The sequence below is a fragment of the Panthera uncia genome (assembly GCF_023721935.1).
Source record: "Panthera uncia isolate 11264 chromosome A1 unlocalized genomic scaffold, Puncia_PCG_1.0 HiC_scaffold_17, whole genome shotgun sequence".
Taxonomy (NCBI): Eukaryota; Metazoa; Chordata; class Mammalia; order Carnivora; family Felidae; genus Panthera; species Panthera uncia.
The window spans coordinates 54,515,663-54,540,439 of record NW_026057577.1 but is presented as its reverse complement, the minus strand read 5'-3'; the positions used below and the strand labels follow the sequence as shown (position 1 = coordinate 54,540,439).

General features: G+C 36.9%; 1 protein-coding gene across 3 annotated transcripts in view; it reads left to right on the top strand.

The window, feature by feature from the left end:
• The window catches only part of FAM169A (family with sequence similarity 169 member A), a 72,852-nt gene that overhangs the window by 11,747 nt on the left and 36,328 nt on the right, over nucleotides 1-24,777 (top strand). For all 3 annotated transcript variants that reach the window (XM_049649639.1, XM_049649638.1, XM_049649641.1), the window contains 4 exons: nucleotides 8,341-8,475; nucleotides 9,793-9,892; nucleotides 10,037-10,122; nucleotides 12,217-12,388. In XM_049649639.1, the coding sequence (XP_049505596.1) occupies nucleotides 8,344-8,475; nucleotides 9,793-9,892; nucleotides 10,037-10,122; nucleotides 12,217-12,388 (490 nt within the window). In that variant the 5' untranslated portion in view covers nucleotides 8,341-8,343. The remainder of the gene's footprint in view (nucleotides 1-8,340; nucleotides 8,476-9,792; nucleotides 9,893-10,036; nucleotides 10,123-12,216; nucleotides 12,389-24,777) is intronic.

Genomic DNA, 24,777 nt, shown 5'->3' with positions numbered 1-24,777 from the left:
CTAAGCTTTCTCATTCATGTAGAACCTATTTAGCCCTTTTGGTTTATCTCATGGGCAGAGCATAAAGTGCTTGACAAAATTTGATCTGACAGCTTTACAGTTATGTAACATAGAACAGAAGCTTAACAACAAAAAAGAGGGAGAAGTGAGTGATTTATCATAGCAACCTATATTTCTGTCTAGAGCTTTACCACTTTTTTCTTGCCTCTAAACTGTAGCAGAACCGCCATAAGGCTAGTAATTTAAAGTCTTAACCAGTATTTTTTCTAAATAATTACAAACATTTAGAGGTGAAAAGGTCCTTAGGATTATCCTGTCCAGTTGCATCACATTACTAATGAGAATACAGAAGCCTGAAGAGGGTAAGTAACTTGCCCAGGGTCACTGACTTAGCTAGTGGCAGAGCTGACCCAGGAACCAGGGTCATAGAATTCCAATTCCAATTGCTCTTTCTGGTGTAATAGGTGAATAGAATACTTAATAACAAGATAATTGTTGCAGTATTTTTCAAAAGGAGCTTTCTTATAACCATGACAAATATGATTTTGCATATTGAGTAAAAATAATTGTATTGGGAGGCATGTCTCATTGTACCTATTCTTCTAGCCCTACTAGTGGTATGATGTTCTGTTTCTTCATGTATAGATTGAAGCTGATAGAAATATCTCACTATATATCCAATGTGGCTGTGGCTTTCTCTTTAAAGTCTTGTATATGGTCCCTTCTCAGTAAGTATTACCTGTTGCTATTAACCAACTGATGTATAATAGTTTCTGTCTTCATTTAAATACTACCAGGTGATTATTTAGCCAATAAAATTGAACACTGAAGCAAGCAGTAATAAAAGTAATGGATCTAAGGAGAGATTTGCAACACAAAAACATTTTAGAAGAGGTGTATGTGTGTGTGTATGTATGTATATGCACCTTTGGAATTAGAGAAATACTTTCTAATTCTTTTCATATTAAAAACTACGAAACTATGGTTGTTTTTAAACCCTATTCAGAAATCACAACTTGTAAGTAAAATTTCTCTCCCCAGTAATGCTCTTTATGCAAATTTCAGAGTATTTAACTTGTAGGACTACAGGAACACATGATTGTTCCATTTTGTGTTTGTGTGTGTGTGTGTGTGTGTGTGTGTGTGTGTGTGTATGTATGAATAATCTTTGGCTAATAATAATAATAAGCCCAGAAGCAATGTTTTTCTGTTTAAAGACTGTAGTCTACAAAGGTTTAAGAATGAAGGGTAATAAATTTGTTTTTACACTTTAATTAGTTTAGTCATGTTGTGCTTGTCTTTAGTCCTATGCCTATAGTGCAGTGTTTTCTAAAATGCGCTGATGTATTACTGGTGATTTAGGAGATGCTCTTAAGTGGTTTTGAGGTGAATGTTTAAATGATGGTAGTTAAAAATTTTAATGCTGAATAGGAAAACGTGTAATCCGATCTATCACATGGGTGGTTTTATTTTTTTTAATTTTTTTTATTAAATGAGACTTTTTTCTTTTTTTTAATTTTTTTTTGTTTTAACCTTTATTTATTTTTGAGACAGAGAGAGACAGAGCATGAACAGGGGAGGGTCAGAGAGAGGGAGACACAGAATCTGAAACAGGCTCCAGACTCTGAGCTGTCAGCACAGAGCCCGACGCGGGGCTCGAACTCACGGACCGCAAGATCATGACCTGAGCCGAAGTCGGCCACTTAACCGACTGAGCCACCCAGGCACCCCTGGGTGGTTTTAATAGTTATGGGTGAATAAAATATTTCTTAAAAAAGTGGCTTGAGATTCTGATGTATGCTGCAACATGCAGCCTTAAAACTATTGTGCTAAGTGAAATAAGCCAAATGCTAAGAGACAGTTATTGCATTGCCTAGAATAGGCAAATTCATAGAGACAGGTAACAGAATGGTGGTTATTAGCAGCTGGGGAAAGAAGAAATGGGAAATTATTGTTTAATGGGTACATAGTTTCTCTTTGGGGTAATGAAAAAGTTGTGGAAATGAACAGTGGTGATGTTTATACAACAGTGTTGTATGCTTACTGCAGTGCTTACTGCTGCAGAATTGTAAATGTAGAAATGGCTAAAATGCTGTGTTTTATATGCATGTTTTACTAAATTAAAAAAAAGCAGAGGGGAGGAAATAGGATGAGAGGTGTGTGTATTTTTAAAGAAGCAAATTGGGGGGCGCCTAACTGGCTCAGTTGGTAGAGCATGTGACTTTTGCTCTCAGGGTCAAGAGTCCAAGCCCCCGCATTGGGTGTAGAGCTTACCTAATAAAAAAGAAAACTAAAGAAAAAAAGTCACTTGAGAAATGTGTTGAATAGTGATGTAGGCACTTAACACATTGGGGGAAATGTTCGTGGTGGTATGCAAATTACTGAAGGTTGGGCAACATGAGAGGAAAGTTCAATGGCTTACAGAGAGTGGCACATGTTTCAGTCTCAGTGAGCTGTGGACTAGTGGGTGGGCAGACACATGACTTTTACCTGAACCGTATTAGATGAGAAACTAAGCCCTCTCTAAGACTGGTTATTGCCCTCAAATTGTCTTATTCCGGGCTGTAATCTTGGGTTCTTTATTCAGATCACCTCCTTTGCCTATTTGATAGAATTGTTGTCTTTTTAATAATGAAACCAAAAAACTGCATTTAAAACATGACATTAGCATTTAAAATCTTTTAAAAACCATAGCATAGTAACAGATGAAAAAGAAAATCACCTATAAACTTGCTGTCCCGTCAAGACTACTTTTCATTCTGTGTCCATTTTGTATTCTTTGTCTCGACTTTAAATCTAAATCTAAACTTGTAAATTAAGTTTTTGGTAGCAGGCTTCAGACATTAACTTCTGTTTCACTCTTTATTAAAAAAATTTTTTTTAATGTTTATTTTTGAGAGAGAGAGACAGAGATAGAGACAGAGCGTGTGCAGGGGAGGGGCAGAGAGAGAGAGGGAGACCCAGAATCCGAAGCAGGCTCCAGGCTCCGAGCTGTCAGCAGTGAGCCCGATGTGGGGCTTAAACCCACGAGTCATGAGATCATGACCTGAGCCACAGTTGGATGCTCAATCACCTGAGCCACCCAGATGCCCCTGTTTGATTCTTCAGATTCTAATTACTGTTAGCAAGTTAAATTTTTATTTTTATTCTTAAAAAAAATTTTTTTTAAGATTTTATTTTTAAGTAACCCCTACCCCCAACAAGGGGCTCAAACTCCAAACCGTGAGATCCAGAGTCACAGGCTCCACCTACTGAGCCAGCCAGGTGCCCCCAGCAAATGAAATTTTTAAATGTGTTTCATTCATACATAGCTTGTTCTGGTAGCTAATTTTCAACAGAGTCTTTTGAGTTGGTTTAAGGGAAATGGTATAATAGTAATCTTTCTTGAGCATTGTCTTGTCAGTGGTATGGACCATTAAATGTCTCTTAGGGTGCCTGGTAGTTCAGTTGGCTAAGTGTCTGCCTTTAGCTCAGGTCATGATCTCACAGTTCGTGAGTTTGATCCCCACTTTGGGCTCTGCTGTAGGTTCAGAGCCACCTTCGGATCTTCTGCCCCTCTTTCTCTCTGCCCCTGCCCTGCTCTCTCTCTCGCTCTCTCTCTCTCTCTCTCTCTCAAAAATAAATAAACTTAAACAAAAATCTCTTAATGCTTTACATGGATATAAAGCTGGAATCTTGTCTACAAATAAGTAAAAACAGTCATACATTCTCTTAACTAGTGTCCTAATTATGTGTCTTTCATCTACTATTGACCATTTGTTTTGTGTTTTTAGCTTGACCTAAAATTTCAATCTTCATTAGAATAGTTAGATCGGACTATAGAATGTAATGATGTATTTCCTTAGTTTGCTTTTACATACTGACTTTGACAGAGATAAAAAGATAGTCTCAATAAGCTTGCTTAAGTATTGCTGTTTTATTTTATGATCCTTTTCAGACTCCACCATCTTAGTTATATATAGGCTCCTGGTTGGGCTCTCTTAAAATCTTTAGGTTTATTTTTCCTTTTTATAAATTGGCTGGAAATCTTGTGGCATTGCTTTCGTCAATAGTTTGACAAATGTATCTTGCTTTCTCCCTTTATTTAGACTTTTACATTTACTGACAGATGGGCTGAATTGGTGTGTTCTATTTCTAGGTTTTGATTTTAAAAATCAGTTTGATTAAATATATAAATATACAGCATTATTTGAATAAAATAATAAATTATTTGAATAAAATTAGGTTCTCAGTCATATGTGCACCAAGTTTTAAAGTTCTTAGGATCAAGATTTCAGATTATGGTAAAAAAAAAAAAAAGTAAGTTCTCATTATCCTCATATCTTCAAACTTCAGAAAAATATATTTAATTATATACAACTGTTACTGTATGTGTCCTGTCTTTTATGTGTTCATCTCATATTTCCATTAGATATTCAGTTCTTGGCTACTAATACTTTTGTTGTGATAAGACGTAGCTGAAGGTCACTTCAGGGAAAAGTAACTTCTATTTTCTCAGTTGATTTTCTTCTGCCTTTCCCCTTTTAAATTTTCCTTTTTCAAAACTGAAGAATTTATTGACAAATAGAGCAGTTCTGCTCTTCAGTTTTTATTTTGGGTAAATATAAAATAGGAAAATTTTAAAACAAAATTATCTGTACTAACTTTATACTTCCTTTAAAAACTGGTAGCTCCAGGGGTGCCTGGGTGGCTCAGTCAGTTAAGCGTCAACTTCACCACTCGGGGCTTCGAGCCCTGCGTCAGGCTCTGTGCTGATAGCTCAGAGCCTGGAACCTGTTACAGGTTCTGTGTCTCCCTCACTCTCTGATCCTCCCCACTTACACTCTGTCTTTCTCTCAAAAAGGAAAACATTAAAAAAATAAAATAAAAACAGAAGAACTGGTAGCTCAGTATTTGACGTAGATTGTAAGTTTTTATTTAACTTTTTATCATGGAGTTTTTAAAGAGTACACAAATAAGCATCCTCTCCACAATGCATCTGACAGGTCTCTTAAGTTTTCTTTTTATTTCATTTATCTCTCTCTCTCTCTCTCTCTCTCTCTCTCTCTCTCTCTCTCTCTCAGGTCTCTTAAGTTTTCTTGGAAAGGGAGAGAGAGAAACTTCAGCAGGCTCCACGCTCATTGTGGCGCCTGATGAGGGGCAGATCATGACCTGAGCCCAAATCAAGAGTCGGACACTTAACCAAGTGAGCCACCCAGGTGCTGCTCTTAAATTTCTTTTAATTTACATCAGTTTCCACTCTTTTTTTTTTAAACTCCATTCTCTGTTAAAGAAGCTGAGTTCTAAATATGGATGGCTGCATACTTATGGTTTCATTTCATGCTTGTCTAATGGCTTGGTTAGATTTGGGTCCAGTGTTCTTGTCATATCACGTGAGAATGCATATGTCTGCTCATCTTAATTTTAGTAAGATTGGTCACTGTAGGTATACAGACCTAACACTAATGAGTGCATGTATCCCTACCAAAATAATCATACCCAAATATTCATAGTAGCTCAACTGTCCATCAGTAGTAGAATAGGTAAACAAACTGTATTTGGTATGATGGAACACTACATAGTAATAAAAGGGACAAATTAACTGGTCTAACCAACAATATTGATGTTTCATACAGAAGTAATGTGGAGTGAAGAGAGTTAATGCAACAAAGAGCCTGCTGTATGATTTCAGATATAAGAAGTTCAAAGATGGGCAAAATTGTCTGTTTTAAACGTACTCTAAGACCAATGAAATAATACTGCCTTATTAAAAACTTTGCCCTCCTCTGATTGAAATCGCTCCCCTTAATCATATACTCAGTTTCCATAGGTATTAGGATATATTTCCATATCTTATTACATTGGTTTGTCTATCATATGCTTGTCATCACATTGTTTAATGTTTTGATAGTATGGTGCTTTTTTCTGTTGTTTTTTTTAGATTTTATTTTTTTCATGTTTGGTTACTTATTTTGAGAGAAAGAGAAACAGAGCATGAGCAGGGGAGAGTCAGAGAAGGAGATAGAGAATCCTAAGCAGGCCTGATCTTTACCTGTGCCGAAATCAAGAGTCAGATGGCTGGGGCACTTGAGTTGCTCAGTTAAGCATCCGACTTCAGCTCAGGTCATGAATTCATGGTTTGTGAATTCGAGCCCTATGTCAGGCTCTCTGCTGTGAGTGCAGAGCCCACTTTGGATCTTCTGTCCCTCTCTCCGCACCACCCCCCAAATACATAAACGTTAAAAAAAAGATGCCTAATTGACTGAGCCCCCCAGTTGCCCCTAGATTTTATTTTTAAGTAATCTCTACAGCCAAGTTGGAGCTCAAACTTACAACCTTGAGATCAAGAGTCACAGGCTCCATCTACTGCGCCAGCTAGGTGACACCCCTTTTTGTTATTTATTTTATTTTAGTTTTTAGAAGTAGACTCTGCTCAGTGTGGGGCTTGAACTTACAACTTCAAGATCAAGAGTTGTGTGCTCTACTGACTGAGCCAGCCAGGTGCCCCTAAAAAGTTTTATGATAACTTTTTTGTTTTTTTAAATTTGTATTTAAATTTTGGTTAGTTAACATACAGTGCAATATCAGTTTCAGGAGTAGAATTCAGTGGTTCCTCACTTACACACAACACCTACTGCTCATCACAAGTGCCCTCCTTCGTACCCATTATCCATCTAGTCCATCTCCCACCCACCTCCCTCCATCAACCCTCAGTTTGTTTTCTATTGTTAAAGAATCTCTTGTGGTTTGTTTCCTTTTTTTTTTTTTTTTTTTTTTTACTCCCTTCCCATATGTTCATCTGTTTTGTTGCTTAAATTCCATGTAGGAGTGAAATCATATGGTGTTTGTCTTTCTCTGTCTGATTTTGGTTGACATAATATGTTCTAGCTCCATCTATGTCATTGCAAATGGCAAGATTTCATTCTTTTTGATGGCTGAGTAATATGCCAATCTATGCGGGCGTGCCACCTGCCCACCCACCCCACATCTTCTTTATCAGTCAGTGGACATTTGGGCTCTCTCCATAGTTTGGTTATTGTTGATAATTATGTGTTTTAGTATCTGACAGGGTTCATACTTTTCTCCAATCATTGCTCTGCCTTTTCAGGATTTTTCTAGCTACTCTTGCTTATTTATTCCTTCTAATTAACTTTATAATTTGTTTTCCCTCAGGAAACAATAAATGGAATTTATTAATTCCATTGGGATTTTTCAATTAAATAAATTATTTGCAAATTGAGCTGGAGATAGTCTTCTGCTGCAACCCTCACACCTATCCCGAATTGTTATGCCTTAATTGCTTTCTCTCATCTAATTGCATTGACAGATACCTATATAATTTTATATAGTAGTAGTGTCCTTATTTTTCTTGGCTTTAGTGTTTCCCCACTAAGGTGTTGTTTTTTTTTTTTTTAATATCTATATATATGAGAGATGTAATTTACATGCTGTAACGTTTACCTATTGCAACTGTACAATTCAGTGATTTTTAAAATAAATTTGTAGGGTTGTACCATTACTATAATCCAGTTGTAGAACAGTTTTGTTATTCCCAAAAGTTCCTATGTGTTTGTCCTTTTACAGTGGCTTAAATGTTGGCAGGTATAGGAGGATATATGCGTGTGTATTTATATGTAAATATGTATATCCTATGCGTGTATAAATATATTTTTATCATTTTAAGGAATTATTCATTAATTTCTATTTGTATTAAATTAAAAAAAAATTTTTACTCTTTATTTTTGACAGAGAGAGAGAGACAACATGAATGGGGAAGGGGCAGAGAGAGAGAGGGAGACACAGAAACCAAAGTAGGCTCCAGGCTCTGAGCTGTCAGCACAGAGCCTGATGCGGGCTCAAACTCACAGACTGCGAGATCATGACCTGAGCCGAAGTCGGATGCTCAACTGACTGAGCCACCCAGGCGCCCCATATTAAATTTTTTTTAATGTTTATTTATTTTTGAGGGACAGAGTGTGAGTGGGGGTGGGGCAGGGAGAGAGGGAGACACAGAATCTGAAACAGGCTCCAGGCTCTGAGCTGTCAGCACAGAGCCAGATATGGGGCTTGAACTCGTGAACCGCAAGTTCATGACCTGAGCCTAAGTCAGACGCTCAACCGACTGAGCCACCCAGGTGCCCCAATTAATTTATATTTCATTGCTTGCTTTACTACAAATGAACGTTTAAAAGTTTTATTGTTTGATAAACATTTTCAATCAGTGGGCTCAAATTGTTGTCTGTCTTGGCATAGTGAAAAGTTTCCTTGAAGTGTGGTGTTACAATAAAATTTTTTTTTTCTATGAGTAAAGAAAGGTAACATTTCATATTCTGAAACATTTGTTCATGTTGTTTGTTGAAGAGGATGGCATTCCCTGTGGATATGCTGGATACTTGCAGTCATGAAGAATTGGAAAATTCTGCTGAAGATTACATGTCAGATCTAAGGTGTGGCGACCCTGAAAACCCTGAACGTTTTTCTCTTCTCAATATCACGGTAAGGTGTGCTAAGGTGATTGTAATCAGTCTTTTCAGTTGAGTTTATATGTGAAATCGTATGTGCTTACTTTTTAAAATGTTAACTACTCGGGCCACCTGGGTGGCTCAGTCGGTTAAGCGTCCGACTTCGGCTCAGGTCATGATCTCGCGGTCCGTGGGTTCGAGCCCCGCGTCGGGCTCTGGGCTGATGGCTCAGAGCCTGGAGCCTGCTTCCGATTCTGTGTCTCCCTCTCTCTCTGCCCCTCCCCCGTTCATGCTCTGTCTCTCTCTCTCTCTCTGTCTCAAAAATAAATAAACGTTAAAAAAAAATTTTTTAAAAAATAAAGAAAAAAAAATAAAATGTTAACTACTCACTTTTGAAATTTTTATCAAAAGACTATTCAGTAAAGTGAATAAATATTGATTTGTTAGTATAGCAGTATGATCAAGTTTTAAAAAAACACACTCTACAGGTTATTGCTTAATATTTATATTATGCCTTTAAAATTATATGTAAGTTGTGTAACAGTTTGCTGAGACTGGTTACGGGATTTGAGCTGACTAAATTTAGATTGAGAATTTGTGATTTTAGAAGGTTTTTAAGAAAGAAAAATCAGAACACTAAATTGCACATTTTTGTACCACAGATCTTCCTTTTCCTGAAGTACTAGAATCAAGCTTTCTAATTAGTAAGCATGATATATTGTGAAAGAAAGATAATTAGACTTGGAATTGTTAGAATTTCCCTGTGAACTAGATGGTAGGCAAATTCTCTAACCTTTATAGGCCTTGTAGTTTTCTTCTAGTAAGTGATGTTTAAGGGATTCTTTAAAGTCTCTTCTTGTAAAGCACCGGTATTTTATAATTATCTGAATTGTAGTATCATCTGTAAGTGGGGAATTATGGTCAGATTAATGAAGGTAGGCAAACCTTAGAGTTTCATGTATCTCACTGGAAAAACCGATTTACCTGTCTGATGTCTTTTGCTATAAAATGGATTTTTTTTCCCGTGAAATTGTGTAACAGATAATAAACTAGTGTCTTTTTTAATGAGTTTATATGTACCATATCATGCCTTTGTTTTTATTCGTATTTGTGGCTAGAGTACAATAATAATATTTATTGAAATAAACTTCAGTTTTTTGTCCCCAAAGATAACAAAATTCTTGCAAAAGGGAAGTCTGATACAATTTTTTGACACGAGAAATACCTTCTATGAAATTACATAATTAGCATTAATGTAGGAAAAGTTTAATATTTTGGTAGAAGCATGTTGTTTTTGTCCTATATTTTCTTAATAGACTTTTCACTAATCTTTACTCACTTGTCATTTCAGATTCCTATTAGCCTGTCCAATGTAGGCTTTGTACCTCTTTATGGTGGAGATCAGACTGAGAAAATTCTTGCTCTCTTTGCACCTGAGGACTCACTCACAGGTACCTTTTTTTTTTTTTTTTGCTTAATAAATGGGGCACATTGTATTATAAAGTGTAGATATATTTATCTATATAAACCTTATCAAATAGTAATATTGTATGCTATAAGACTTAAATGTTAATAATCATTTATTCTATTTTTAGCTGTGGCACTTTACCTTGCTGATCAGTGGTGGGCTATTGATGATATTGTGAAAACATCTGTCCCTTCTAGAGAAGGGCTTAAGCAGGTAACAAGATCCTGTATTTAAAAGTGTTTCTTATGAGGCCATTTCACAGTTTGTTTCCCATTAAACATTGATAGTTCTTAAAGTTATTGAGCACTTCTCCATTTTAGTATGACCAGGTTGTATTAGATGATTAAAGTTTCATTGTTTTGATGAAGCTGGTACTCTGATTGGGCTTCCTCAGTTTTATGTGGCTCTGAATGTATCTGAGAATTGAGTGATGAAGAGTGAGTCTCTATGGGTTACTTGAATGGTAGTTACCTGTATTGGCTTCAGCTTCTGATTTCCGTATAGGGTAGAGAAAAACCTAGTTCCCTCCGTGTGTTTGCTTAGGTTCTCTGTCTCTAGGAGAGACTGACCAGGAACCTTGCCTATCAGGCCCATTTCAGGTGGTCTATTCAAGTGCTTTACACAGTGGAATAGAAGGGAGATCCTCACTAGCATACTTCCAGGCTTTGTCCCTTTTTTTCTGTCCTCGTCACCATCTTCTCATTTCCTTCGAGGAAGACATAGATGACCTGAATTCTGCATGCCGCAGTGCTGAATGGGAGAACCAGGCTGTGAAAGGCAGAATTAAGAAACAAAGAGGATCTAACGTGATGAAAAGTAGTTACCCATAGGTTCAAAAAAATAACTGCACATGTACACCGTGAAGAATAAGCTAAAACAGCGCATATGAAAACGATTGGGGGCTTTAGTTAATTAGAAGTAAAATGAAGGTAAACAAAAAAGCTAATACAAGAACTGAAGTTTATATAGCAAAGCCCCATTGTTTTAGCAGTTATCTTCAGTGTTTTTGTCTGTAGTATCTTCAAACCCCAATGGGAAGAGAGATGATAAGGATCTGGAGCATTTCAAGAGTGAGAACTGGAATGGCAAAAGTACCCAAAATTGCATTAGATCAGTCCTTTCTTTCATTCGTTCCTATGTTCCTGTGGTAGGAATTTAGGCGAATGTCATGGCTCTCTTCAATTATTTTTAGACTGTATGGCTCCAGAGTATCAAAGTACAGTCTTTGGCTGTAGTCAACTCAGTATAAAGAAGAATTATATACTGGTCAGAGCTGTTCAAGGAAGGAATGGGTTGCCTGGAAAGCAAGTGAGCTTTGTCATTTCATGTGTTGTTTGGTATCTGACATCTCCTAGTGTGTAGTATAGTTAAGGGTTTTTGTTTAGTTTTGAGAGGAGTGTTGGTATATGGGTTAATGCTTTTTTTCTCCACTCACCTAATTATAGGGCACTCTTGTTTTTCTTCAAGGAGGCTTGAGGAGAAATACCTTATGGGTAGTAAGTACTCTTGTTTTTAGTAGTGAAAGATGTCTGTGGGAGGAAAACCCCATTGTTTGATGTCAGAAAGTTGGTGAGTGGTCCCTGTGACCATGTAACCCTGCATGTAGGAAGTGAGGCTTTGTTTCTGTTCTGTGACTGCCCCAAGTTTGTTTTTTATCAGACTTGCCTGGTACCACTGTCATCACTCATCTGATCTGGCAGAAGGGTCTGTGGGTATGTATGTGGGGTGAGGTGGGTGTTTCTTATAGTTGTCTAACTATAGACATGACTGTTAAATGAACATTTTACCTGGAAAAAATGAGAGAGATTCCTTTCCTAGGAACATAATTATGGATTTCCTCATCAAGTAAGGTAATGGTTCTTAAAGATCTAGAGGATAACAGGAAGCTTTCTTTTTTTCTTTTTTTTTTCTTTTTTCTTTTTTATTTAATACTGAGACTGGAATGGGGTGAAAAGAACTGAAGCAGTAGAGGTAGCCTGGGTCTGGGCAGCTGGTAGCAGAAACAAAACACTTGAGCGCTAAGGAAGAGATGGCTAGATCATTGGTACATTGGAAATTAGTTTTTCCTGTTTTAGAATTTTGCTGAGAGACACTATTTCCATGTCTATGTGTCTATAGAAATGGATTGTTGTTGGCATGAGTGGTTACTCATCACTTTTACTGTGATGATAAGTTTAAGAAATCATTATTAGTGTATTTAAAGTGCTTTGTGCGTGCCAGTGTGAGGTGTGGAAGCAGGGAGCAAGGTGGATAGCATCTCTGAATGCATATTATAACTGTTGTGCCTGTGTCTGACTCTCTTTCCAGGTGAGAACTCTTGGGGAGAGAGTGGTACTGTATGTTCTGAATCGAATTATTTATAGAAAACAGGAAATGGAGAGAAATGAGATACCATTCCTGTGCCATAGCAGTACTGATTACGCTAAGATTCTGTGGAAGAAAGGAGAGGCCGTTGGGTTTTATTCAGTTAAGCCTACAGGTAAGTCTTTAAAAGTTATTTAAACTACATATTATGGAAGCTTCCTTTTTAGACCCCAACTGTATCTGTATCCTTTTAAATTACTCTGTAGAGTTTAAATTGACGTGATTTTACTTAGTATTTCTTAGGAGTACTTTGATTCTACCTTTCTATGTAAAAGAGGATTGTTAGGAAAGTCTTTTGAAAAAAAAACCAAAAATAAACATTTGACAGAGGGTAAGATTTGTACACATATGTGTAAAGAGAGGTGTACTTTGAGCCTCTGATTTGGCTGTCTTGACTTCTTACCATGCCCTTCTCTCTCTCCCTCTCCCCTCCCCCCCCCCCCCCCCCCCTTTAAATTTTAGTTAGTTAACACACAGTGCAATATTGGTTTCAGGAGTAGAGTTCAGTGATTCCTCACTTATACAACACCCAGTGCTCATCACAAGTGCCTTCCTTACTACCTATCACCCTTCCCTTAATTTAAAGTGGTTGTTTGATTCCTGCTGCTGTCACCATTACAGGCTCCTTTTAAAACCACTCTCTACCTGTGGACCAAATGCATGGCCTCTGTCTGCCTCACACAAGTGATTAAGCCTGATTTATTAAAGGCAGCTTTGCTAATTACCATGAAAAACAATTTATTTCGAGAATTTAGACAACTTTGAAATTGTTAATCTTCTGAAGTTTGGATTTTTTTAAAAGTTTATTTATTTTGAGAGAGAGAGAGCACTCGAGTGCACAAGCAGGGGAGGGGCAGAGAGAGAGAGAACCGAAGCAGGCTCTGCACTGTCATTTTGGAGCCCAATGTGGGGCCCGAACTCACAAACTGCAAGATCATCACCTGAGCCGAAATTGAGAGTTGGACACTTAATCAAGACTGAGCCCCCGAGACACCCCTGAAGTTTGGATTTTTGATCCTAAGACTTAGCTATACCCTATTCCTAAAAGATGGGTGCCACTTCATTTTGCTTTACCTATTTTCCTGCTGTTTCAGTTCCCTGGAGGTACTGAAGCCACAAAGCTCTAACTTGATCTGTGTATACATATATACCCACCACATAGCAAAGTCGGCCTGCACTGTACCTTGACCGGAAGACCTTTCGTAGAGAACACTCAGATTTAGCTTTTTTTTTTTTTTTTTTTTGGTCTGATCAAGTTTGGAACTAGCTCATAGACATTTGGAGCACATATTAGTTTATACTTATTTATTTGGAGCTTTGCTTTAGATGAAAGGCACACAGTTAAAGGGCATAACATTGCTCTTTGAGTGTTTCTAATCAGTACCTGATTCCAGCAGCGTGCTTCTCTTCCTTTTTCATGCTCATTTGGGCTCCTTCTCTCCTCGGTGACCTGGCCTCTAGTTTTGCTTGTTCTGGTAGTTAACTAAATATTATATCCTGGAGTTTTCAAGTGCCGCTTGTCTACCACTTTTAGCACCTTCCGCAATTTTCTACTAATTGCATTACCTCCTTACTATTTATTTTAGTTCTTTCCCACTTTTAAGTTTTGGCTCTCATCCACCAGATAACAATGCAATTAGGTGTGCTTATACCAGACTTTGAATTAATAATCATTTAATTCAGTCTGAAACTATTATTTTTTTTTAAAGGAAACCCAAGTGTAAAATATTTTGGAAAAATTGCTCAAAACAAATACTAAAGCACTTTCTATTTTATTTTTTAATTTTCTTATTATTTATTTATTTTTTTTGTAATTTAACTTTATTTTTTATTTTTTAAAGTTTACATCCAGATTAGTTAGTATATAGTGAAGCATTGATTTCAGGAGTATCTTCCTCAATGCCCCTTACCCATTTAGCCCATCCCCCCTCCCACAACCCCTCCAGTAACCCTCAGTTCTCCATATTTATGAGTCTCTTCTGTTTTGTCCCCCTCTTGTTTTTATATTATTTTTGCTTCCCTTCCCTTATGTTCATCTGTTTTGTCTCTTAAAGTCCTCATATGAGTGAAGTCATATGATTTTTGTCTTTCTCTGACTAATTTCACTTAGCATAATACCCTCCAGTTCCATCCACGTATTTGCAAATGACAAGATTTCATTTGTTTTGATTGCCGAGTAATAGTCTGTTGTATATATATACCACATCTTCTTTACCCATTCATCCATCGTTGGACATTTGGGATCCTTACATACTTTGGCTGTTGTTGATAGTGCTGCTATAAACATGGGGGTGCATGTGTCCCTTTGAAATAGCACACCTGTAGCCCTTGGACAAATGCCTAGTAGTGCAATTGCTGGGTCGTAGGGTAGTTCTATTTTTAGTGTTTTAAGGAACCTGCATACTGTTTTCCAGAGTGGCTGCACCAGCTTGCATTCCCACTAAAACACTTTCTGATAGAAGTATTCATAATCTATGTATCAGGAAAAAAACTCCCAGTAACAAAAAGATAAAATCTTTATTAAACAAATATGTATTGAATGAAAGCCTTATGATATTACTCTTTATGATTTTTAAGTTAAATAGCATATTGGTATATTGGGATATTTGTTGGGATGTAAAATTAGTTTTGATATATAAAAGGATTTATATATATATTTATATATATATAAAAGGATTTATATATATATTTATATATATATAAAAGGATTTATATATATATTTATATATATATAAAAGTATATATATATACATTTAAAAGGATTTACATATATATTTATATATATAAGGATTTACATGTATTTATATATAAGGATTTACATATATATTTATATATAAAAGGATTTACATATATATTTATATATAAAAAGGACTCACATATATATTTATATGTATATAAGGATTTATATATATATTTATAAGGATATATATTTATATATGCTTATATATATATTTATATGTGTATATAAAAGGTTTTATATATATAATAGGATTTGACTGTTTATGAAGTCAAATCCTATTACAGTGTAATGAAATTTAAGAAACTGTATAATTTTTTTTTTTGTCTCAAGTACAGAGATCACTGTGGGAGACTTAGAGTTTGTATGGTTTTGGGGTTATGGAGATGTCATTATTAAAAGTAGTTTTTTACAGTAGCTTGTGTGAAATCTGGAACATAACCCAAAGGGAATTCACAGAATTTAATAACATCATTATAACAAAAGATTTTCTGGTCCCTTCTATAGTTATTGAGTATTTTTATCTATTAAAAAAGGAATAGGATTAGTGCTGAACCTTGTCTCATTCTGGTAGTAAGTAATATTCATTAATGGACTTATAAACCAAAAAAAAAAAAAAAAAAAAAAGTGAGATACATCTATTTCATTCAAGATACATTTTGAGTAAAATTTTATTTTTCACTTAATAAGTAATTTTCCATATGTAGAATACATTTATGTTTTGATCCATTGTGTACTATTATTAATGATGATAATAACCCAAAATTTATTTTGGTTTTATAATTAGAACTGTATGGTCACAAGAAATTTTAAAAATCTATATTTGTGTACAGGTATGTTTTTGCACTGAAAAACAGTTGAATAATCAAGTATATAATCCAAGAATAAAAGTACATTACATGATGATAACATTCTGTAGAATACATATAAGAGAAATAGAAATTCAAGGAGAAAAAGGAACATCATAACATTTTTGAGTGTTAAGGAATGGTTAGTTCAATAGTAAAGGAACAGTTAAGGGGATGATAACGGTTATCAAATTGATAATAGTTTCTAGGGTCCATTAGATTTATTAAAGTGATATAATTTTTGTTTATCTTTAATATTATTTATTGTAAAGGGAAAAAATAGTACATTTACATAGAGAATCATGGCAGACACTCTGTTAACTAATAAATCATGGTTAATATCACCAGGAGTAACACCTGTCAATATCATGGACTCCTGATCTCTGATGTACTGAGAAGGGCATAACATGATTTTTGGTATTTTTGCCCAAAACACATAACCTTAATTTTATAATGAGAAGACATTTGCAAAGCCAAATTGAAGGTTATTCTACAAACTAACTGATCAGTAATCTCTAGAAGTGTCAAGATCATGAAAGACAAAGGTGGAGGAATTATCAAAGATCAGAACTAAAGACATATTAAACGAAATCCAGTATGGAATCCTAGATTGGATTTGGAAACAGAAAAGAGGCAGTAGTGGAAAAAGTGGTGAAATTTGAATAAGGTTCTAGTTAATAGTATTTTATCAATATTCATCTCTTGGTTTTGATAATAGTACTTTGATACTGTAAGAAGTTAGCATTAGGGGAAGCTGGATGAAGGGTATATTGGACTCTGTATTTTTGCAAGATTTTGTAAGTTTAAAACTTTTATAATAGTTTCTTAGAAGTTGATGTTGGTAATATGATAGAAATTCTATCCTTGAAATTATAGAAACTTAAGAAAATTTTAGATGTTACCAAGAGATGTGAATACGTGGTATTTCAAAAAGTTTTTAAGGTTACAACATGAGCAAAAATGTTTGAGGAGTTTGAAGTGGCCAAGAGAAAAAAATTGTTTGTTTTCTTTTTTTAAAAAATTTTAGTGTTGGTTTTAGAGAGAGAGAATGAGAGTGTGAGCAGGGAAGGGTCAGAGAGAGAGGGAGACACACAAGCTGAAGCAGGCTTCAGGTTCTGAGCTGTCAGCACAGAACCTGATGCAGGGCTCAAACCCACGAACTAGGAGATCATGACCTGAGCTGAAGTCAGATGCTTAACCTACTGAGCCACCCAGGTGCCCCGAGAAAAAAAAAATTTTACAAATACCAGTGTAAGTGGTTCGTCTTGGAAAGGTCCCAGTCAGATCATCCTTCTGTGAAGCTCATTGTCAGCCGTCACCACTGTGCACACAGAACATCTAGTCAGCTTTTTAATGTCTCATTCCTAACTATGAAGAAATTGCTTAGTTAGGGAAAGCCACTGATAGGAAATATAGAGACCAAAAAAGAATTAAAGCAATTTGGAAGAGACAGACAATGCAGAAGCAAAACAACTGTTAATATAGTCCTTACACTGATGAAGTGAGGACAAGATATATTAAAAGAATGTGAACAGAGCTCTTGGAAATTCAGAATTACAATGTATGAAAGATAAAGTTGAGGAAATAGCTCAGAAAGTAGAACAACTACAACATGAACCCTAAATGATGGAAAAGAGGAAAGAAAATTACAGGAATGGTCTGAAAAATAGGTGTTTCAAGAGAGAACAGAGAAACTGGAGGGGAAGAAATGACCAATGAAATAATTCGAGAAAATTTCTCAGAACTATAGAACATGCATTTCCACATTAAAAGGACCCATTGAGAATCCATCACAGTGAATGAAAATAGACTCATACTGAGCTAGTTTAGTGTGAAATTTCAGAAATCCGGGATAAAAGAATTTTGTACATCTCCAGAGAATGAGAGAAGCATATGTACAAAGGATCAAGAATCAGAAGGATTAGATTTCTCATCACTGCTGAGCACAAGAAGTGAAATAGTGCCCTTAAGGCACTGAAGAAGTGTGGTTATGGTGCAGTTGGGACTGGGTGTATAAATGTGTGGAAGAGGTAAACTCTCCCCTTCCTTACTGGGAAGTCTGTTGATGGTGCCTGGAATGGAAACATCAAGAAAAGTAGTAAGTTAATTAGAGATGGAAGTAAATACCAGAAAGATCAGTTAAACAGTTTCAGAGTGGTCATTCCTGGGGAGCAGAAAATATTTATGGATCACAGAGGCCGTCATGGGACTGCTTTTTTTTTCCTTTGAGTCTCAAAGGACTGTTGTGCTCTAAACAGTATGCATGTAAAAGTTTGATTAAAAACAAAAGTGAGGGGCACCTGGGTGGCTCAGTCGGTTAAGCGGCTGACTTTGGTTCAGGTTGTGATCTCGTAGTCCATGAGTTCGAGCCCCGCATCAGGCTCTGTGCTGACAGCTTGGAGCCTGGAGCCTGCTTCAGATTCTGTGTCTCCCTCCCTCTCTCTCTAGCCCTCCCCCGTTTGCGCTCTCTCTCTGTCTTTCAAAAATGAATAAATGTTAACAAAAAAAAAACAAAACAAACAATGGGGCGCCTGGGTGGCTTGGTCGTTTAAGCGTACGACTTTGGCTCAGGTCATGATCTCACGGTCTGTGAGTTCGAGCCCCGCGTCGGGCTCTGTGCTGACAGCTCAGAGCCTGGAGCCTGTTTCAGATTCTGTGTCTCCCTCTCTTTCTGACCCTCCCCCGTTCATGCTCTCTCTCTCTCTGTCTCAAAAATAAATAAACGTTAAAAAAAAAAAAAAACCTGAAATAAAAGTGAACATTTAAAAAATGGAACTACAGTAAAACCTTGGTTTGCAAACATAATTTGTTCTGGAAACTTGCTTGTAATCCAGAGCACTCCTATATCAAAGCAAATTTCAAGAAACATTGGTTCGGTTCTGATCATGTGGCATTCGGTGTCACATACTACTTGTATTGCAAGACATCGCTCTCATTTATCAAGTTAAAATATATTAGAAATGGGTGCTTGTCTTGTGAAACATTCACAGACCAAGTTACTTGTGATGCGGGGTTTTACTATATTTCCAGAATCTAATCAGTGTCTACCACAAAACCTAGCTGAACTTTTTTTTTCTCTCTCTTTTTTTTTTTTTTTAGGGGGGGGAGGGGGGGAGAGAGAGAGAGAGAATATGAATGAATCCCAAGCAGGCTCTTGCTCAGCGGGGAGCCTGATGCAGGGCTTGATCTCACTACTGTGAGATCATGGCCTGACTCAAAATCTAAGTTAGATGCTTAACTGACTCAGCCACCCAGGTAGCCCTCTACCTGAGCTTTGTAAGTCCTCACAGCATCTGTAATGATAAAAGCATTGTGCTAACTAGAAAACTACTTAATGAAAAATATCTCATGTAGTTGTGAAAAACAAAACAAGAAACCTGTTTGTTAATTCAGTGGTTAATTCAGTGGAAATTTTATAACGTTGCCCTTTGTCAAGATACAGAAAAGATGTAAATTTGTGTAAATCACATATCACATTTTAGCGTATATAAGCTGAGAGAAAAAAACAAAATGGAAGACACTGTCATTGGTTGCTGTTTGGGAAATGTCCATTATTATTTGGTTTCAACTGTGAACCACCTTGATCTAATTTGAAGACCCATATTTTGGGGGAAAAAAATGAAGATCCACATTTTTGGAAAGTATAATTAACCATATCAGGGAGGCACAATCTAATCAACAGCTATCATTTTGTTGAGTCACTACCAAAGGGACTTATGATCAGTACTAAGGGACATATGTTTGGTTTTTGTAACCCTCATCTGTAATAATTCATAATGGAAGCGTTTTTTTCTCTCTCATTATTTGCTAGTCAGCTTTCTTTATGATTTTTAGATCTTTTAGTTGAGATGATCTGTTGTCTTCCCTCCTTTTGTGGGCACATCACTCACCTCCTGTTCACTGAAATTCCTATCTCTGGCCCTTCTGTTTTTAAAGGAACATCAAACTGTGATATAAAATGGTAAAGATTGGTAGTATAGGTAAAGGCAAAACGTAGCAGAAATTTGTGTTGGAGGAGTGAGATTATATTGTAGGGCCTTGAGTCTGTCTAGGTATAATTTTTTTTTAAAGGAAATGAACAAAGGCACGGGGAAGTCTCAACCACTGTTGGCTACCCGAAGTGTGTCATTGGGAAATGAAGTGGCTACTTTGTTTTCAGGTGAATTTCTAGCCATCTAAAAAGCCACATGCTTTCCAATAAGGGCTCTGTTTATTAGGGAGATATAGGGGTGCTTTCATTGTCAATATAGACACAAAGATGGCTGGTCTTGGGTTCCTCTGCCTTCAAAGCACCAAAAATCTAGTGGATGAGACAGAAAACTATAGTCATTAAACAGCTACTTATAATTTAGTTTGGTAAGTACTGTATTCGAGTTATCAAACAGGAGTCACTGAAGAGTGGAGCAGCAAATTTTGCCTAGAGGAAGGTGTCACTGAGGAAGTAATAATTAAAAGTGGCTTTTAGTAGGCAGAGAAGGGGCGAAGGGCAAGAACTTCTTAGTAAACTTATAAATGGGACATAAATACATGAAAGAAGGCACAGAGTCATGAAAATTGAAGGTGTATTTGGGACGCCATCCTGGATAAGCTGGTGGGACTAAAGGGTAGGGAGGGTTGAGTGGGTGAGAGGTAAAGATGGAGGTCCCCTTGTGAAAGGTCTTAAATGCCATACTAAAGTTTGGAATTTTATTGGCAAAGAAGCTATTGATTTTATGTAAGGGTAACATGATTAAATATTTTAGTGAGATAATTTTTGTAGGACTTGGTGATTGGGTAGGGAAATTGTATTCTCAAATCAGGGAAGTCAGTTAATTGGGAGCTATTTTAGTGGTCCAGGCGTAAGAAGGACTGACATTAGGGATGCGGGAATAGGAATAGAGAAGGAAACAGATTTGAGGGAGATTTTTGGGTGGACAGAGTATGATGACTCCAGTCTGTATGTCGAAGGGGAGGGGAGGAACCAGTGATGACTTCCGTGGGTTTTGGCTTGGGTGCCCGGGTGGGAAGATGTTAAGATGGGAGTACGGAAGGAGGAGTGGATTTGGTAATACTTGAGTTCACTTTTGACATGTAAAGTTCAATGATCCAATGGGACATCTAAGAGATAGTTAGAAATAGAAGTTTGATCGCATGGGGGAGGTGTGGATTTTGACAGAAGGCAGTGCAATTCTGCTTATTATCTATGCATGAGTGTATTTGTAGATGCATGATTTTATGATTTTGTGATAAGTAATCTCTGCCTCCATTGTGGGGCTCAAACTCAACCCTGAGATCAGGAGTCGCATGCTCCAGTGAATGAGCCAGCCAGGTGCCCCAGAAATCAGTGTCATTTTAAAACAAAGATGAGATCAGTCAAAATGCTTGTGTAAAGTGAGTGTGTGTTTATGAATATTGGTGTGAGGATATAAGTTACTGGAAGCAGCGTGAAGTAAACAAACATAACTGTGGAGGGAATCTGCCTGGGGGAGGTAGTATCTGTTGAGATGTGCTCATTGATTTCCTGACAGTTAAAAAGGAAATGTTAATCTAGTGGGAGATAAGAGAAAGGGGAAAGTTAGCGGAAGCTGCCAACTGTCCACTAAATATTTGTGCTTCATCTTCTTTATTCTAGTCATTGGCCAATAGCTGCACAGTCAGGAATTATATTTTCCACTCACTTTTGAGGCTAAGCTAGGTGGGGCTGTGTGACTAGTTGTTCCCAAAGTGATGAAAAATGGTATGTGTGACAGAGCAAAGTGGTTAAGATGCACTGCTTTTCTCCATCTGTGGGGAAGCCACAAGATAGAAAGAACTTGAGTTCCTGTGGTAGTCCAGTTTACCCAGTTTCCAGTATTTATGTGCTTGTGTAGCTTGCTTGAATCTGAGCTGGCCTTGTGACATGGTTTACCAGTAGAAGGCAGCACAAGTGACGCTGTGCTAAACCTTAAAGCCTGGAAGTTTGTACTGTTAGAAGCTAAGTCACTATGTCAGAAATATGACTGCTTCGAGACTGCCATGTGGTGAGGAAGTCCAAACAGCTGCGTTGAGGAGAAATGAGGCTCCCAGCTGGTAAGTCCAGCTGCGCTTGTAGTTCAGAAGCTAATACACTGTATCTTGTGGGAGTGAAGCCATTTGGACTTTGAGCTGTTTCATTGCCCCATCTGATACCATGTGAGAGTTGTGATAAATGAAGCAAGTTTTTGTTATAAGCCAGTACATTTTGGGATGGTTTGTCGGGCAGCAATAGGTGACTGAAACATTTCTTGGATGGTTGTGCATCAGAAAACTAACCACTTTGCATTAATACCTATGTGGGACTGCTACTTAAGCAAAAATAAGTCTTACGTTAAGCTTTCCATATTGGTTTGTTAAAACAGCTAATGTTACTAAAACTGATTTATAGAGCATTTATGCTGTGATGAGACTGTGATAAGGATACTTGACTAGTGGTGTATGACAAGATCTCTCATGTAGATATAATCACATTGTTTGTTTAGAATTCACTTCAGGGGCGCCTGGGTGGCTCATTTGGTTGCGCATCCAACTTCAGCTCAGGTCACGATCTCCTAGTTCATGAGTTCGAGCCCTGCGTTGGGCTCTTTGCTGACAGTCAGAGCCTGGTGCCTGCTTCGGATTCTGTGTCTCCCTCTCTCTCTGCCCCTCCCCTGCTTGTGCTCTGTCTCTCTCTTGCAGAAATAAACATTAAAAACATTTTTTAATAAAAAAAAGAATTCACTTTATGCATGCATTCTCTGGAGACAGTCACACACTGATGCCTTCATGAGACATTAAACCAGTTTTTATGAAGGTGAGGGAAGACATATTCCTGGTGGACAAAGAAGAAATGGTGATTCCATGAGAACAGAAAGCCACTCAGTTGGGGCAGAATATCTGTTCTTGAATTTGACGCATAGACCCTGAATGATATTGTCAAATGTTATTCATCTTTTAAAAATTATTTCTAAGTGTTATATAGATAGGGGAGGAAGGAAAGGAGGAAGAAGGTGAATAGGAGAAAGAGCAAGAAGGAGGTACTGAGAGAGAGTAAAAATTGTAAAAATTCTCCTTGTGAAACTTAGATTTTAGAGGAGTTAGCAATGAACAGAGACAAGTGGACAATGCTGCGAAGAAAACTAGACAAAAGAACGGAGTGTGTGTGGGAGGTAGTGTTTTAAATAGAAAGGTCCACATACGCATCTCTGAAGGAAGTAAGGGATGATTAGATACGTGATGTTTCAGGTAAAGAGGTTTTCAGGCAAAGAACTGAAACGTAGAAGCCCTGAGGCAGAAGCAAGTTTAGGGTGTTTCAGACAGAGCAAGAAGGCCAGTCGCTATAGTAGAGGGAGTGAGTGATATGGGGATAGAGAGAGGCAGGTCCATATCTTAAATTGTCTTGTAGGCCAAGGAAAGAGTTTGAATTTCTTCTGGTAATGAGAGTCCATTGAAGGGTTTTGAACATGGGTGCAATGCGATCTGAGTTTTGTTTAAAATAAATAATTAACTCTATTGTATGAAAAACCAGGAGAGGAGATGCCGGGGTTGAGTTTAGTTCGTTAAGAGGCTGTTGCACAGAGGCCCTGGTGAGAGCTGATGGTGGCTTGGACAAGGGAGATGGGGTAGAAGTCATCATATTTGAGATAAATTATGAAGTTACTGCTGCAGGATTTCTGATGGATTGTACATGGGCTATGAAGGAAATGAGTTAAGGATGAATTATAGACTTTTTGCTATGAGTAGCTGGGTGGGTGGTGATGAGGCTTACTGAAAAGTTGGTAAGGGAAGATCAGCTTTGGGGAGTTTCCATGAAAAATCTGATTAAAAATCATTTATTGGAATCACAGGTATAAATTATTCTGTTTTGTTTAAATTTTAATAGCTTTATTGAGGTAGTATTCACATTTCATACAATTCACCTATGTAAATTATGCAATTCAGTTTCTTTTTCAGTAGGTTCACCAAACTGTACAAGTATCACCCTAACCAAATTTAGATCACTTGGGTCATCTCCAAAAGGAAACCTTGTACTCATTGGCAGTCACTTTAAACTCCCTCAGCGTCTGGCCTTAGTCACCCACTAGTCTGTCTCTAGATTTCTATCTCTCTAAATTTGTCTATTTTGGACATATAAATGGAGTCCTACAATAATATAATCAGACACAGTAGTTTTTTGTGTCTGACTTCTTTGGCTTAGAGTACTATTCAAGTTTTGTCCATGTTGCAGCGTGTTAATGTTATCACCACTTCATTCCTTTTTAGGGACAAATACTGTGCCCTTGTATGGATGTACCAATATCGTCTTTCATCATTTGATGGACTTTTGAGTTGTTGCCACTTTTTGGTTATTATAAATAATGCTGTTGTGAAGATTTGTGTGTAGGTTTTTGTGTGGATGTGTTTTTATTTCTCCTGGGTATATACCTAGGAGCGGAATTGCAGGATCATATGGTAACTCTAAGGTTAGCCTTTTGAGGAGCTGCCAAATGGTTTTCCAAAGCGATTGTACCATTTTACATTCCCACCAACAATATACCACGTTTCTCCACATCCTCACCAATACTTATTTTTATCTATCTTTCTCATTTTAGTTAGTTTAATAGGTATGAAGTGGCATGGCGTTATAATTCTGAATTGTATTTCCTTAATGGCTAAGAATTTTGAGTGTCTTTTCATGTGTTTATTGGCCATTTCATGTATATATGTCTTCTCTGGAAAAATGTCTTTTTAGATCCTTTACGCAACCATTTGTAGATTGGGGTGTCTTTTTTGTTTTTGTTTTTGTTTTTTTTTTGTGTGTGTGTGTTTTTTTCCCCCTTCAGCTTTATTGTGGTATAACTGACATGCAAAAATTGCTAGTATTTAAAATTGATAATTTATTGTGTTTTGATATATGTATACAAGCTGTGAAACTATTAACCACAATCAAAATAATAACCATATCCA